At 40.3% G+C, this 17,965-nt stretch overlaps 1 protein-coding gene across 5 annotated transcripts in view; it reads left to right on the top strand.

Annotated features, from left to right (window-relative positions):
• mid2 (midline 2) overlaps positions 1 to 17,965 on the top strand; it is a 140,878-nt gene that overhangs the window by 80,821 nt on the left and 42,092 nt on the right. For 4 of the 5 annotated variants that reach the window (XM_040119702.1, XM_040119705.1, XM_040119701.1 and 1 more), the window contains exons 3-4: positions 13,827 to 13,892; positions 15,504 to 15,599. In XM_040119702.1, the coding sequence (XP_039975636.1) occupies positions 13,827 to 13,892; positions 15,504 to 15,599 (162 nt within the window). The remainder of the gene's footprint in view (positions 1 to 13,826; positions 13,893 to 15,503; positions 15,600 to 17,965) is intronic. The other variant, XM_040119706.1, reaches the window with a different exon arrangement.

The following is a 17,965-nucleotide window of genomic DNA, read 5'->3' as shown; positions in this document are numbered from 1 at the left end:
CAAAGGAGGTTCAGCTCCCCAGGGAGTCGTACAGAGAGGAATGCCTGTTGCAGATGTCGACGCCAGAAACGCCAGCCACGCACGATTGCAGGAATGCAGGGAATGTGTCTTTCCTATATTCAGACTCTGTCCAGAGTGGTTCCCCACACTCTGGTGTCTGGCCAAATCAGGAATGCAGAGCACTGAAGCTGAGCCACAGCTATGGTTATGTGATTTTTGCGCGTCGGCTGTCACCCCTTAAGATTTTTCATTTTCATAACTCTGCGGGAGCTGGGATTCCCAGCATGTGAATCCATAGTGTTGTAACACATAACAGTCAGACTGAAAGCAGTATGTCTGAGCATGCCGTAATCTTCATGTGTTCAATGATAATAGCAGTTTTTCTTACCTTTGCTCTCTCCCTTTTTTTCTCCTCATACTCCTCTTGCTGCAGTTTCAGTTTCAGTTTTTTGGCAAATTGCCAGCAGCTGGCATGGTAACAGGTGTCATATATGGATGTTATGTAGCTGCCATGAGCACTAGAGTTACATGACCTCATCTATAAATACATGATAGTGACATGATTTACTGGCCTGCTTCCTAGGCACGGTCCAATTAGATATGGCAAAGTACAGTGGAGACAGAATAAATCACTTCACCCACCTTGGAGGAAGCAAACCCATCTGTTAGGGTGAACAGAGCCACTTCGATACTAATGTGGACACTCTGTCTTGTCACTGACCACTTCCGCTGTGTGTGAAAGTGTTATTGTGCATTTTGTGTACAAGTGTGTGTGTATATATCTGTTTTGTTGTCTTTTTCTGCTCTACATCGGAATAACTGCAGGGCCCAGTAGAGGGTTACACTGTGGAGGGCAAGATAAAACGTTTCAGGGTGGAAATCTTACAGCTTCTCTCAAACTGGTCTCTGGATGGCATTCTCTACTATCGCGGTCAATATTGCTGAAACAGCAATAAACAGAAAGCTGCAGTTTCCCTTTATAACTCCAATTCTCCTGTGTTTTCTTTTTTCCACTTGCACTCAAGTACTGCAATTAAATTTCAAACATTTGTTCCCTCAAGTAGATAGCTCAGGGAACCTATTCAGTAAGTTTGCAAGGTGATCAAATCACCCTATTAACTGTGGAATAAATTGGGTTCGTGCAAAAGGAAGGTTTTTGATCTTTAAGGCAAGGAAATGGAGAAGTATAATTGTGGCAGACCGAGTTAAAACCAGCCTGAGATCTGTCGAGATAAGCAAAGTCTTAGAAAGGAAGTTTCTTTGGAAGCGAAATTGGAGACTGCAGTAAAAGTAGCCTTGGAATCACAGATGCTTTAGTCAGAGCCTTCCCCACCTCCTCCTTGCCACAAATCATGAGTCAGTAGCGATACATTACTTTGCATTAAGATGCTCCTTCAGCGGGTGGCAGCACCTCAAGTTGAATTTTGACACAAACAGTGACATGTGCTTCACTTTGTGTTTTTAAGTAAATGTGCCTTTATGAGTGTTTACCCTCCCACTGGTAGCACCGGTCTCGCATGCTCGCAGACACGAGGCGTTCGCTGCCTCTCAACCCTCTCACCCGACAAGAAATCATCTAACTGTGTTGCTCATAACCTTATCACACTTTCACAGAACCAACCCCCGTTTCGGTAGCCCATGCGCTCAGATGAACTTCTCTGGAGGTTTTGCTAGAAGCTGACAAGTGTAAAGCTTTTAGCTCAGAAAGAGTCAATCACACCAGATTATTGTTACTGTTATGTGGCTGAAGGTTTAAAAAGATGACGTGTACAGCAGCATCCGGCTCTTGGATGACAAACAGACTCCAAAGAGAGTAGATTCATTTGTAAAACTCCAATTATGAAAGATCAGATAAAACATGGTATTTCCAGTCGGAATTATATTTGCAATAGCTGAAGCTTTTCTGTAATGTCTGCTTTGTATCTTTAGGCAACTGGTCTATTAAAACATATTAAATTTAAAGACAGAAGTAGAGATATCACTAAGCCTTAGAGATGGGACTCTTGTTGTCACAGTTGTTTCGTTTTTACAGTAAGATATGCAGAGTGAAAAAGTGGAGGACAAGAAGACGGAGGTCAGGGTTGAGGAAGAACTCAGGAGAGAGCAGAAGAGAGGGGAAAAAAGCAAATAGTAGGGGTGGAAAAAAGAAAGAGAAGCTATACGGATTCCATGATATCAACATTCAGGGTGATTCATTCAACAACAGTCAAGACTGAAATGACAAGCTTTCGCTTCTTACCTAACCTGACTCCAGCAAACCCACAGGTGAAGCTTCAGCTGTCAACATGGTCAATTTAACAAAAATGAGTAAAGAGAATAAGTTCAGATTGTGTGGGTTGTTTTTTTTCCTCTATCTGCATTGTAAAATAGTTTTCAGAGTGAAGAAAAAAACCTAATTATGCACATTCTACATCATAGGCTTTTACTTGATGCTCCTACCTTGAATAACAACAAGGAAAATCAGTAGCAAGATTGTCAGGGGACAGAACGGGGACCTTAAATGGAAATAAAAGCAGAGATTGAAGTGATTTTACACTGAGCAGTGGAGAGGGAATATACTGTGATTCATTTACAAGAAAATGATGCAAGGTAATTCTTGAAAAGATTAATTTTCTGTCTGTAGAAGAAGAAGGTCTGACTGGAGTTTAAAGGCTGTCTCCCCATGCGGTTTCCCCTCCCTAAGGGAATATTTTAACATTTTGTGAAATATGCTTATTCACTTTCTTCAGCAAGAGGATTATACTGTATCTGGAGCTTGGCAACCAGTTAGCGTAGCTTAGCATATTGACTGGAAACACGTGGAATCAGCTAGCCTGACTCTGTCCAAAAGTAACAAAAATCTTTCTTCCAGTGCTTCTAAACCTTGTTAATTAACATGTTATATTTTGTTTGTTTACTCTACAAAAAACAAAGTGTGACAACAACAGTTCACTGCTATGTGGCAGGTTATGTTCCAAACTATTATGTTGCTTTTACAATTTGTTTTTGTTTGTTTGTTTTTTTGTTTGTTTTTGTACAAATTAATTAATTATTGCGCTAACGAGGTGCTGTTAGGCGAACTTTGATACCTTTGGACAGAGCCAACTCCAGCCACATATTTATCCTACTGACGTGAGAGTGGTATTGATCTTTTCATCTAACTCTTGGCTAAAAAGTAAATAAGCTTATTTCCTAAAATGTCAAATTAGTGCTCTAACAGCAGTAGGTTTGTAGAAACTGAATTAGCTGTACTATGGAATTTTTGTGTTTCTGGGCTAAGTTTTTGCGTCTTATATTGTAACTGTTTCTCTGCCTATGTCTGAAATCTATGTCATGTGATTTAAAACAGGCATTTGGTAGGGCTAATTAACTTAATTATTTACTTAATTATTATATAATGTATTGGAGGATTAGGGGATATATACATAAGTGAAATGAGTCTCAAAAGAGCAATAACAAGTAAAGTTCACTCTAATTAAACTAAAATGCAAGAAGAGAGGGGAAAGCTGAAACAGCTGACAGTCACAGTGTACTTGTTGATGCATGTGTGCATGCATGCATTTCGATGCATAGAAAGAGAGGTTTTGATGACGAAGACGAGGAACATGATGATGATGACAGTGATACCATCCGTACAACATTATTTCTGTCTCCAGTCTGAATCAGTTACCTTTTCCAGGCAGCCTTATGTCAGAGGGGGAAATGGCTTCGAGGTGCATGTACCAGCTCAACCAGAAAGCCCTGCATATCCGGTGTTTATGAAGTGCACATGAATTTTCCAAATGCGCTGCGGTCCATGTGTCAGAAGCGATATTATCTGGTGTATCAATTTGCCACGAGTGATATCGTTAAACACCGTCATGGACTCTCAAAGCTGTGGGGCCGCGATGAAGACCTTACAACCGTCATGTCGGTTATTCATTGCACTTCCAGTACCTTAATGGAATAAAGCACCAACTGCCAACAAAAACTCTATCAGTCTCTCTCAATGACTTTCAGTAACTTAATATTTTCCTCAGAGATGAAATCTAATTAGAGATAACAAGCATAATGTGACCAACGAGAGACGCCCAAGCTAGATGTTAACCCAAGATGACAAAAAATGTTTACAGTATGTGAAAAATGATATAACAGCTTGGTATATTTACTATAATGTATTTCCCAAAATAATACAACATCTCAACTATTGATTGTGGCATCATTTCAGCATCTGTCCTGTGTGAAATGGTCAAAATAGAGAGGGTGACAGTGAAGTTATGTTAAAGTAAAATTATAGTAAAACCCATCAGAAGTTTCACCAGTAGAAATTTTCATAAATAGACAAACGTGTGCCCGATCAACAAAAGTGATTTCTGTGACTTCTCCACAGCTCTTTCTCTTCCTCACTTTGGGTGGATGCTTTTGTGCTTACAGGATTAAGGGAGGTTTAGTGAGAAAAACACCTTGGTTTTAGCACAGCATACTTTTTGGATCAGCCAACCAGTCACCATTGACGGCTCTGCTTATCTCACTTCTGCGGTAACTTTTTGCACAACGCTTGACGCGGTTGAAATCAAACTGGATTATAGTACTTAATTGGAAGCAAATCCTGACTGTAGTTATTCAAGTAAAATATGTGGGTATGAGATTCATGCAGCCAGTGTAGAAATGCAAAACTGATATGGAATTGCCTCCGAAAACGCTGGCTCCAGTGAGCGACAACCAACATGAGGTAGTTTTATGCTTGTGAACGCATCCACATTATTTACGAATACAAAACATACAAAACCCCCATACCTCGTCTCGGGATTTTATTCCCTCTCAGCACAACAGATGACCAAACATCTTCTGAAGCAGCCACTTGTTTCTGTGTGTCAGCTGCAGTTCTCATTATGCTGTTATATTTGTGAGGGTGTACACGGCACGTCTCTGTGACCCACTGTGGGTGCTGAGGACTTGGCTTTGCACCTCTGAATTTCCACTGACATCTAAATTTTCTTGTCAACTTTTTGTCGAATCACATCTATCTAAATTAATGTCACAAATAAAACGGATTCCTCTTCTCAACTCAATACCACGCAACAAATTGCTAGTTTGTATTACTGGTTGTTAATGAGTGTGCCCTGTTTTGTCCATCACACATTTCAATCGATTTTAGTCAGCACATTGTTTGCACTGTTCAGCATGTGTCAAAGAAACAACCGTCAATCAGTAATAACTGTCTACAAGAACCTTGGACTAAACTAAATCAAAGTTTGGAGTCATCTTTTTTTACGTCCACTTTGTGGGGGGACAAAATCGGTTGAAAATCATTGCAGTACTCTGCTGAAAATTTTTGAAAAACATTTTTCATTGTAGCGTTGAGTCAGAAGGTTTTAGAAACACAGAGCCAAACAATGGCCTCTGGGTTCCCATCAGACAGAATGACTCAGCAGCACACTGCACTCTCAGTTATTGCATTTTAGAAAATAAGACAAAATGAACAACCGTGTCATATGAATGTACCAACGAGCCAGCAGCTAGATAATTATATTACAGCCCATGGAACATGGCTGTGCGCTCCCTGTCTGTCTGTGTGGCTTTCTCTTGCTGTTAGGTGCTCTTTCTCATTGTCGCTTTCTGTACCTCCTGTCTGCTTTTTCATGCAGTAGCTAAGCAGGCACTTAGGCTAAATGAATTTATGAATATAAAATCCATTTGAAATGGAAACCAATCACGGGGAGACGACGAAGGTGAAGCTCATCATGCTGTGGGCTGCCCCTTGGAGCTGGTGCTACGGGAGGAACGCAGAGGATAGGTGGTTAGTAACAAGCCACAGAAATCTCACCTAATGAGCTGGGCTGTGTCCTTACTGTCTCCGATGGCATCTTTTCCAAATACTGTATTTCCAAAATATTTAAGGTACATTACTTTATTTATTCATTTTTGTTGGTTCATTAATGTGCCAAAGTTTGCCAAAAGGCTTGCTTTCATGAGGTGTCTGGCCAGATGTTACATGTACACCCTAAACAGTGGAAAGACATGGAAAGGTGAGCAAATATTACACTCGTGGGGTATCTGAGCTTGTCAAAAGTATAGTATAGTTCTGTTGTATATGACTGAACCACTTTTGCCTGACACTGCAAAAATAACAAGCCATCTTTTTGTAGATAATATCTTCGGACCTGAACTGTTGCCTCTGTGAGAATAGTGCCAAGACTGTGAGTTTAAAAAAAATAATAAAATAAAATAAAAAAATAAAAAAGACTGCAATGGAGAAAAGAAAAAACATCTCCTTAGGAAATTTGCTGTTCCAGTTTCACAGAAAGTTCAGAGGTAAAGGTCAGCTACAAGACAGCATCTTTGGAGGCAGCAGGGGTTCACTGCGTTGCTGAAGGACATTTTATTGGAGGTGCCCATTGACTGAAGAGATTGAACCTGGATTATCTGGTCAGAGGGCAGCCCCCCTGCTGATTTGGCCGGTCTGCTGCCAATCAAAGCCTACATTTTAAGATGTGAAATAGACCAGTGTAACTCCATAGGGCCCTTTAAAAGAATTTTCCAACATTTTGGAAACTCTCTTACTTGCTATCCTATCTAGAATTAGGAGGCCTTGATCAACATCAGTTTCATATCTGTGCGTTCAATAGTATTGTAACGGCTTCAGACATCTGCTGCCTATGTTTGCAAGCTCTGTCACGTTGTCCTGCCACAAGACCACCACTGTTGGGACTACTGAGCTGTGGCTTTTGAGTATGGATACAAATATGTGTATTATCTGCTGGGCTCAGGCCCGCTACACTGTATCTCTGCTGGAAATACCATGATGTCATTCAACATTGTCATGGTTCGTACAGTTATCTGTGGGTTAAGCATACCAAGCAACAAATCAGGCCCACAGATCCCAGACATGCAAGGTATTGCCTGAGCAGTTGTTTGTCACCGTATTCATTTTTCTTGTATCTTGCAATCTAGGCCACTTTCAGGGTTACTGGCTTTGTACATCAGATTATACACACACATTAGACGACCTTACCATGGCCGATTCAGTTATAACTATCATGATTGGTACAGACCTATATGCTCTGTTTCTCTGGACTTCGTTACTATCTATATTGCACAGAAACTATAAATCACATGAATCATTTTGATGATTTACTCAGAACTCCGTTGCTACTCGGTCGAAGCTCTGCTGCCTCCTCTATCTCCACAAAATATCCAGGCCGAGCCGCCATGATGATAATGTCTTTAGTCAGGAGTCACAGTGGTTGGCTACAGCTAGAGTCTTTAGGACAGGAATATTCCTTATCTAGCCCACAGCAGCAACACCCTAATGATATCATCTGCTGTGGATAAGGCTGGACATGGACGACAAAGATTTGTTATGAGCTGCACAGCGTAGTAGTCAGATGATGAAACTATTTTGATCCAATCGTACCTGCTGATTTATAATGTACTGGAGGCTCTGGTGTCTGTAGGATGGAAGTAGTTCACAAATCAATGAACAGATGAGGATTGCACACACACACTGAGCTCAAATAAGAACTGAAACAGCTTCAGACAGATGAAAAAGATACTGTATCTGATGCATTAGTCAGATTTAAGTTTAGACTTTGACCACTCTGTAAATTCCATATTTATCGGAAGATAAAAGTCAAGTCATTACATGTCTGACAAGCCAGTGATATATGTTGTAAATTTCATTTTCAATCATAATCCATATAGACAGATTCAGTAGTACCACACACCATCTTTGGCATTAACACATAGGTGGAATCTGTCACTGCATTAAAATGTCTAAAAATGATTTATGTTATATAGTTGGTTGAGTTGTGTACTTACGGTTTCCCAAATGTTTCCAACAACTTTAAAAACCTAGAGAAATCTTTCATTTTAATCAAGGTAATGGTCCGTTTCATTTGGTTGCCTTTCAATGGCATCATACCAGAAGAGGTAGAAATTGACTTTTTTTATCCACACTTTTTGGATGTTGGTCATTTTTGAATATATTATTTAACTGGATAAAGGATTTTAGTCATCGGATGTCCAGATCATAAATTATCAGAGAAACAAACTGATCAAATGCTAGTGGCAGATCGGCTCCAGGACAATTTTAGCGTGACACAGTTTTAATAACCTGATCCTTTTCTTTTTCTTTTTTTTTTTTTTTTTTTTTTTGTACGCATAATTCACGTCCCTAATAATTCAAGCCTCCTGAATGATTAACACTGAAGGAATCTTGCCCGGGAGACGCTGTTGGCAATGGTGGTGAAGACAACAACTCCCATGATCCATCAATACTTCACGACGTCACCAAACTCCATCTTTTGTTATTGTTTTGATTGAGGGACCCCTAGTGGCAGAAAATTACATATTGCGCATTCAAAAGATTTTAATTCAGAATTCTAATTTAATTTAAAAGAAGACAAATTCTTCTTTCTTTCTTTCCTTTTAAGAACCAATGGTAAAACAATAGTGGTATTCTTCACAAGATCACAAAATACATAGATTTCACAATCAAGTATCAATAGGGCTTCCATGCTCCGAGTCAAATAGGACTTTCCCAGTCTTATTTTTGAATGTGTCTGGCCATTCAAAATCGGTGATTACAATATACCTGAGAGCATTTGAAGACAATGTTTAACCTCAAAAAGGAGTTCACGGTCATGTGTTTTTAGGGGAAGGCTTATTTTTCTAATAGATGCCAATGGGTTTGAAAGCTTTGAAGCTTTTCGTATGTATGCTGCTTGTGCACTCTGAATGCCCTGTGCTTTAGTAACATCATAGTAACAACCGGTGGAACTTAGAGTTTTGAACAAGTTTTTAGATTTTCTGGTCAGTTGCTACTGTGGTTTGCATTGCGTGAACGTACATAGTAGCTGTTGTTATCAACGGATTGAGAGCTAAGTATGTGGTGTGGTAGGAGCAGCAAAACACCTATGGCGAGCTTGCCCCTTAAGTGTGTTTAAAAGAAAACAGAAAGAAAGCTATCTGGTCCCAACGCATGACCTCATTCATCCGATCCTTGTGGTTAATGTACCAAACTAATGATTGTAGTGCTGCATGTTAATATTAACAGAAGTGACATTTGCTGCAATGATTTTCCTCAGAGTGCTGAAAATCAATTAGTTTTTCAAGGAAGTCTGTTTTTTTTAGTCCTAATTTTGTTTATCTCTCTGCTTTTTCTCAGCGCTCATTTGAAAGATATACCCAGTCAATGCACAACACAATTAGTGTATCACTCTTCACAAAAAAAAAAAAACAGTTGCTCTCTCTCTTAAACAGAGATATTGATCATACTGAACACAAGCCAGGCTACTCATATATGCGTTATTCTCCTTTCCCACTATTAATCCATGAAACTGAATTGCACTGTTCCAACAGAAATCCAAAAATCCAGTGTAGGCCGATTGAAAAGAAACAGAGAGATCCTTTAAAGCCCATTCAACCATATCACTGTTTTCTGCTAACCCCACTTCATCTCAGTCCAGCCTCCTGTAATCCACGGCATTAATTTCCCATCTCTTTACTTTCAAATATCACACTATCCTCAGCCTGTAATCTGATATGAAATTATCTAATAAAGGGCTCTAGAGGGTTGAGAAATGGTCAGGGATATGGCTGTGCTTCATGTAGCTTCTATTTCTGTGTTCTTTTTCATTCTTATTCTCTCTTTTGTGCTTTTTTTGTTATTGTTGTTTTTAGTAGTCCTGGGTCCAGCCGACAAATAATTGGGAAGCTAAAAGCGCAGACACGGGCCCATGGGATATCCAAGAGTCTTCTCAACAAAATCAAATGCCAGCTTGTGTCTGGAGAAATTTCTAGGTCCAAATCCCCTCATGTGGCTAAAAACTTGAATTACTATTGGATTTAAGATTTATTTTTCTTATAATAACCCTTGAGGGGGAAAAAGGCAGTTGGGATTCGTAATACAGAGTCCTGAGAGAGGTTGACTGGGGCAGTAGATTTGCCTGACTGTACCCTTCCCTGGTTTCCGTCTTCTGCTTTTTCTTAGCAACTTTATTTAAATTCCCCCAGAAGACTTAGAAATGAAAGTATGCATCTTCTAGCTGTCTGCTCCCATTTACTGCTGGACTCCCGCTGTTTCGAGATTTCCCTTGAACATTCACACAGTTGCTTATAGCTTGAAGATCTGTAGCATCTTATTCAGAGCTACACAGCAACACTATGGACATTAACATCTTACATTCAGTCTTAAAAGTGTTGTTGTTTTTTTTGTTGTATAGTTTTTTTTTTTTATGTCAAGTTGGTAGTAGGGGAACACTCTTGGCAGGAATTACCTAGATCAATGCACAACAAGCAAAGACAAAATGCATAAACGGACTGCTTTTGGTAGTGAGATACAAACATTTTAGCTAGTCTTAAGCATCCCTATTGGTCTCATTAATTGGGCCCCAGCCAGCGGGTTAGCCAGCGTTAGCCAGTTTCTTATACTCCACTACAATATGTTGGTCTCAAGAGCTCTGCCCTATGGAATATTATCCTCAGACAAAAACCCTGTTTCCCAGAAGGCTTGTGTTACTGACACGTCCACACTCTGAAAAGGCTCTTGATAACAACAGCTGTAAAGTGAGCTTGTGGTATTCTATTGGTGTTTCTCAAATATAATCTCTCCCTCTTTCTCTCGCTTTCATTTCAGTCTCGTTATTTTTGTTGTGGGGGAGGATCCCGAATTAATTAAAAGAAAAAAGACTTTGAAGTTGGATACTTAGCCTCAGGGCATTCTCCTCCATTTTTGTTTTGGCAGCGGTGGCATTTTTGTTGTTATGTTGTTGTAACGACCCAGAGATTCAGCTACTGGACAATGTAATCGTATTAGGCAAGCGATGCAGGGCAGCATAAAACCTTGTTTAATTTTTTTCCCCCAGACCACTTCTTAATATTTAGGAGTATTCTCCTGCCTGATATGTTCATAACACTTGTTTCCTCCTCTCTTAGTGTCTCCTACAATTTTTTTGTGATCACATTCTTGAAGTTGAATTTGACATCAGGTGAAAGTCCTTTAATTTTGTTGTAGCAAAGTAACAACGAGCCAAACCCCCGCTTCAGTTTGAAGAAAATCACATTACAATGTAACTGGATTACCGTAATATGTTTTCTGAAATTTCCAACTGTAAATTTGGGAAATTTAATTTCACATCTACTGCAGAAAGGAAATGCTGATAATTTTTGCAGAGATAAGTCGTTGGCTTGTATTTTTTCGATTATGACCAAATAAGGCAAATTATTTTATTTATTTTTTTGCTACTTTGTGATGTAATTCTGTGCAATTTATGGTTAAGCAGTCAATGAAACTACAGTTGTGAACAGTGATGACAAGTGTAAGTTTAAGACTGCTGTGACAGCAGTCTTAAACTTGAGTTGGATGTGTGTCCAGTAAACCCGTCATCATACGCAAGTCTCCCATAAGAGAGAGGTATCATTTTTTTCTCCCAAACATGAAACATGAAATATAAAAAGGGATTCATCCTTTTTTTGTTTCAAAGAGAAACAGGATCATCTGTAAAGGACTGAGACCCAGGAGCCCCTCAACGCAATGAAGTCATATGAGGAGGTGGTGATCTAACCCAAGATGATGGGATGTCAGCAGCTGCAGTTGTAACTATGCCGAGACGGACAGAATAAGGACTGAAGTAGTAAGACACAGGGCGAGGGAGGAGATAGAAAGTCAGGTTAGAGGGAGAGGAGACATCCCATAGAAAGGATAAAAAGGTAGAGAATGACAGAAAGACAGTTAACAGGGGAAAATAGAGCCACAGAAGAGACAGAGGACAGAATTAGAGGGCCGGCCAGACTGGAGCTACTCTCCCAAGCTGCCCCTCTCAGCACGGGACCCGTGCCTATTTCCATCCCATCAACCCCCTCCATTTCTGTTCACTCTCATGACATGCCACATCCAAAGCTGAATCAGTGAATGAATGATATTACCTTATGCTAATAACCCTGCCTACCCGAGCAGGCCTCATCATGTACCTCACGCAGCTGAAATCCAATTCCTCATTCATTTCTGCTTGGCTTTTATTTCCTCCTCCCTGACATGTCTGCCTCTGCTTTCCCATCCCTTATTCCATCCTTCTTTCACTCCTCCATTTAGATCCATCACCCTCCATCTCTTGTCTCTGTCTGTCACATCCTGTAATTGTCCTTTTTTAAAATTTTTCTCCTTGAATTCCTAAGTTCCATGCCAGTAAACATATAGGTGGACCTGTTGATATATTCCGAAAATATAACGCTAAAATGAAAGCTTAGGTATCACCCAGGTAACACCCTTTGTTAGTTTAAACTTAGCATGGTTTAACGAAAGTGTTTCCTAATTGGAGATTTACGGATCACTAGTTTAAAACAAGCTTCACACACAAACTAGTTCTTATATAGAGATTAGTTGTCACTAAATATTTACACCCAGTAACTATCAGATGTAACTGTTGCGTAGCTAACTGAGCTAACTGACAAAGCTAACTAAGCTAGCTAACATATATCCCGTTTATACCAAAGAGTGACATTGTATATATTCTATATGTTTATTTGTATATTACTAAAATATGAGTACTGATATTTTTTTAAAAATAACCCGACATATCTCAAGTTACAAAACATCACAACGTCATTAGGTTAGTATAATCGAATATTTTCCACTCATTCTAGACTGCATGAATGCTGCTAAGACTGAAACACAAATATTTTTTTTTGCAGGTATTTATATATAAATAACATAAATTAATACCTACAGTTACAGGGGATTTGAGCATAAGTTATCGCTTGGCTCCCTAAAACTGTAGTGATTGATTTTCGAATAGCTGCTGCAACCCGATAACGATATCTTTGCCAAACAGTCGCCATAGCTGCTCTGATAAGAATTTTGACTGCATGAGCCATCATATCATGTTATAAAGATGTTTTCCTGGTTTGGGTTGATATTTAATTTTGCCACCTCCTCCACATCAACACCCAGCCAACACTTGCTGGCACCTTCTCCCACCAATTGCACCCCCTTCTGTCTCCATTCCTCCCTTTATCCATGGTTTTCTCTGCTCCCTCTCTCTATATCTGAGTGGTCCTAGCAGTCTTTGATGTGCGTTGTGTGTTTTAATGAGTTTGTTGTTCACTGCGCCCCCCCTAACTCTCTGCCACTCGTGCCACCTGCTGGGCTGAAGCCACAGGAGTGCCAACACAACTCCGGCAGAACCCTATCTACAGACAACAGACTTTGTGTGGTCACTTAGAGAGGGGATACACACTTACACACACAAATGTTTTGTATCTTTATCCACCTACAAATACAAATTCTAGCAGGTGTCATCTACATGCACGGAGACATACAAATGCCGCTGACGATATGCATGCTCATATGTGTCGTAAAGGTACATATGCAGATACACCTACTGAGTAACACACTGGCAGAAACACACACACATGCATGTATGCAGAGGACAGAGGAGTTTGTTTCACCGCAGTCTCTTGGGAGACAGCTGTGTTCTGATGTATTAATCATCTTCGTCTCCAGCTTGCTAATTAATGACCCATCTGTCCCCTCTCACTGATGTTCCACTTCAAACTCCCTCATACACCAACACACACACACACACACACACACCGGGCTGCGACACAACAACCAAATGCTCGTTCCAGTGATGTAATTTCAGCACTAGTTTCAGGGTAACGAATATTAACAGGCACAGGGAGCCACACTGTCTCATCTACATTCAAGACCATGTATGAGACCATAAGAAGAGTGTGAGAGTGGCAACTTTTTCAGGGAGGAGTTCTCCTCTTCAGGTGCTGCGGGTTTAGGTGAATGACGTGCGATCAGGCTTGTCTGTGTGTGCATTTATGTGTGCACTTATGTGGGTGTATGTGTGTGTTCGTAGGCTTATCAGGTGAGCCCGGGCAGAGTGTCAGATGCGGTAATGGAGGCTTCAAAGACAAGCGCTGCGGTGAGTTCCCTGGCTGCCTTTTACCAACCCCCCTGACCCCCCAACACCCCCCTCTATCCCTGCTGCTGGGATGCAGAGAGGCGGACAGGCACACAGGTAGACACCTGGATGGATAAGGAAGGGATGCAGGGAGGGAGATAAGCAGGCAGATAAAAGATTAAGTGGGTGCAAAGTCACACAGACAACAGGCAGACAGAGTAAGTCAGGCTGAGAGACAGGTAGAGGAGATACCGGAAAGCAGGATGGCTGCCTGAGAGAGAGGACAGACACACACACACACGCAGAGGTACAGTCAGACAGTCAGGGTCGTGGCCAGGTGCTTGTCCAGCCCATCTCCCTTTCACTTGCATGAGTAGAGCTACTTCAAACACCCGCCGCTTGTCTGCTGCTTTGTTCTGATGTTCTCTTTGCAGCTGTGGTTGTTGTTGTTTTGATGCCCACCGTCGTCGCCGCCATCATTGATTTGCTTCCTTTGAATGGCACTTCTAATTCTGGCTCGCTATTTGCTTGTTTCCATTTTCATCTTTCATACTGTACATGTGTTTGAGTGAGTTTATTTGTGTGTGTGTGTGTTTTGTTTTGCATTTGACAAACAGTCACAGTTAAGGCATAGTAATTGATTGTTTGATCATTAAAATTGCAAGTGCAGGTTGATTGGTTTAATTTTTCAGTGATTATATGATTGTTTTGTGGTTTTAAAGTAAAGTATGGCAAGGTCAGGTAGTTAAATTATTACATTTTAGACCATATGTTCTCAAATAAAACTGCTGTATAAGCATTTGTCTGTCTTTCAGGTCCTCATGGTATTTCAACCCATTTACTAAACTATTTTAACTGACTTGTTGCCAAACAATAGCAGTGTATTTTTTTAAAGTGGTATTTTTTGCAACCCCCTGGCAACAACCACAGGAAGAATGAACAGAGTAGAGCGTCAATATGGAAAAGCACAAGGCACAACAGTAATAGAGTGCGGTAATATTTCCTGTGGCTGTCCCAGAAAGTATTGTTACCATTCTCTTAGTATCACACATACAGTATATCATTTCTGTTTTGTGACTGACTCAAAAATATAGATGTAATGCAATAAAGAGACTTTCATTAGCAAGAACCTAAGCCTGTATATATTTTCGTTCCTTTTAATGTCACTTGAGTATCAGTGCAGTGATAATTTTAGCGCTATTGTTAGTACATAATTATTTTGCAGTTTTAACAATATAATTTTAAATACTTACAGAATGATATGCCTGTCATTTGGATCTTCTTGAACTCGATAAGACAGTTCATCAAAAATTCCACACAGAAAGCATCATGTAGCATCGTGTATGTTTGAAAGTAAAACAGGGACACTTGTCTTTTCATGCCCGACGTTTCCAGACTCATGTAATTGAGAACAATTGTATGTTAAGAATTTATAATAATATAACAATCAAGTTTTGGCCAAATCTCAACTGAAACTGATAGTTATGGTGTTGATGCATCCATTATCTAGCCTGTCCTGTCCATGCACACTCTTACAACGTTGCTAATGGTATGCCTTGTCTCCTCGTTTTCCTGCTCTCTCCTTTGTACCTCCTCCTCTCTGCTCTTTCCTCCTCCCCTCCCTCCAAACAGCAAACCCTGGAGAACAACCTGACCAACCTGGTGAAGAGGAACAGTGAACTTGAAAACCAAATGGCAAAACTCATCCAGATCTGCCAACAGGTTGAGGTATGCAATATCTCTTTGTGTTTGCGTCTTTAGTTGTTTACAGAAGGCACAGTAAAAGTAGTCATGCTTAGTGTGAGAGTAGTAAAAAGGATGTTGGCGTTCTCAGTTCATTCCCATGGTTAAGCTGTCTTGTTTGATGACAAGGGACACATGCTGGGGGGATATTTGCATGTGACTAAAACCCTGGTCAGTTGGTTGAAAGATATCCCTTGACATAACTTAGCTCCCCTGCCACACCACTAAAGCCACCCAGGATTCTACTTAAAAACCAATGCAGTCCCTCATCCAGCACTACCGATGCATCGCACTTCAAACAGTCTCAAAAGAAGCCAGGGATTCACTTTGTGGTTCTTGGCTCATGAATAACTTACCAAGACACGAGGGTTAAGGCCTTTGCCTAGATGAATTCTCTCTCTCCCTCTCTTTCAGAGAAACCATTAACACTCAAGTCTGTCAGTGTTATTGATTATATACAGTTTACTGCCTTTTCTATTGGGGTGATTGCTCTGGTGCCCCACTCTTTACGCTTCATCTATCACTCTGGAGCACTTCTGATTGAGGAAGTACAATAGTAGAAATTGGACCTCCATCCCTTTTTTTTTTTTTCTTCCTTGCGTTTGTGCCTTACATCTCTCTCTCCTTTTGGATCATGGTTGTGGTTGTGCTAGAAATAAAATCAGCACTCCATTCTTTCAGTTCCCTTCACCAGATACTGATCAAATATTGATTAGTCTCAACATTCAAAGTGAATTTCAATTCCTTACCATGGGATTATAAAGGGTGAGAAAAGCAATGTTTTTTTTACAGAGATTTTATATTGAAGAAATATTACTTGGAAGCCAAAGGCAAAAGATACTATACTTAAGAAAGAGAGCAGATACAGTTACACTCAAAACTATTTTTACAATTGGCTCTTTATAATCACAGATTTATTTATTTTTTCAGGGAGAGTGGTCTCGCAATCACTCATTTGCCAATCAGTGAAGTGACTGACACAATACAAAGCAGCGAAAACGAAAACACCAGATCTCAGTGACCTCTTGTACTTTGACGATGGTAGCTCTCCAGATAGTCTGACTGAAACCATGCCTCAAGAACAAAGAATGAGCTGGAGTAGCTCTCAGCAACCATCCACTCTCAAACTGTTTAAATGGGTAGTTATGTAATTCAGACAACTTCAAACATCTGAATGACCACTTTACTGTGGGAAAAGCTACAACCAAAAGCTCTTGTGCAGTATTCCCTACTTCCAAGCTGCTAACAGCTTAATGTAATGCTTCTACTGTGTCATAAGTTCAGATTTTGTGTCTCTTCAAGGTCATTGTCTGCACAGTACCTTGAAACACAGTGTAGTTTGGTCCTCGTGCATCTCAGTGTGTTTAATATTATTTTTAGGATGAATTACTGTTACATCACTCAACAGTTTAATTTCCCACTGGCGCCACCCATACAAGAAATGCATGTGCGCCAGTGAAATTCGATAAAATTAATTGTCAAAATGGATATTTCTGCGAAGTGGAAACTTTATTTGACTTGTCACAAGCTATTAATATTTCACAGCTCGCCCGGTTCATTTTAGTGACAACTTTGGAGAAGTGTTTGCACTCTGGTGTCCTAATACGAACCCGTACCTGTCTGCAGAAAATTATACTTTAGCCAGTCTTGTTACTTTTGACCCCTTGGGCTCATGCTGTGATTTAATGGAGGTTATGTGTGAAGCCAGCCTGAGAGTACTAATGCTTAGCCATCGGGCGGTGTCTGCATTGCATCACTAACATGTGCATGCACAAACACACACAAGCACATACTTTTTGTCTTAATGCATCCACTCTCAATAAACCCCATCATTTCTCGGTGAGATTTGACGTTAATGGCCACAGAGGAGAAATGAACTTTGGTGCCGCCATCCCTCTGTGCGCAGTTCATTTCTTAATAGCTGGGCCTGACTCCACAACACAACACAACTCATGCAGCTGCTCACGCAATCAAAATTAAACGATTGTGGTGTGATTCATTAAGTACAGCCAGACTGTTCGTCTTTTTTTTATCTTTGTCTGCATACCAATGTTGCGTCACTGCCAACAACAGCAGAATCGCATCACTTACTCATCAAAAAGAAACATGTAGCGATAGAATGGGGGGAATATGCTCCATTGACTCTTAAGCAAATCATTAAAAGACACTATATGTTTTCCCACTCTCTTTGTTCTCACTCAGAGCTATTTTACTATTTGATATCAATGTCAAAAGGCTAGTTTAATTATCGACAGGAGGAATGAGGGAGCGTAATGTGTTTAGGGGAGTTCTTATTAACGTGCAGTGGCTCTTTATGGATTTCCAGAGGTAAGCCAAGAGGAGAGGCGGAC

This window comes from Xiphias gladius, chromosome 23 (assembly GCF_016859285.1).
Source record: "Xiphias gladius isolate SHS-SW01 ecotype Sanya breed wild chromosome 23, ASM1685928v1, whole genome shotgun sequence".
Lineage (NCBI taxonomy): Eukaryota > Metazoa > Chordata > Actinopteri > Istiophoriformes > Xiphiidae > Xiphias > Xiphias gladius.
Note: the sequence above shows the minus strand (reverse complement) of the source record. Positions and strands in the feature narration are given on the sequence as shown.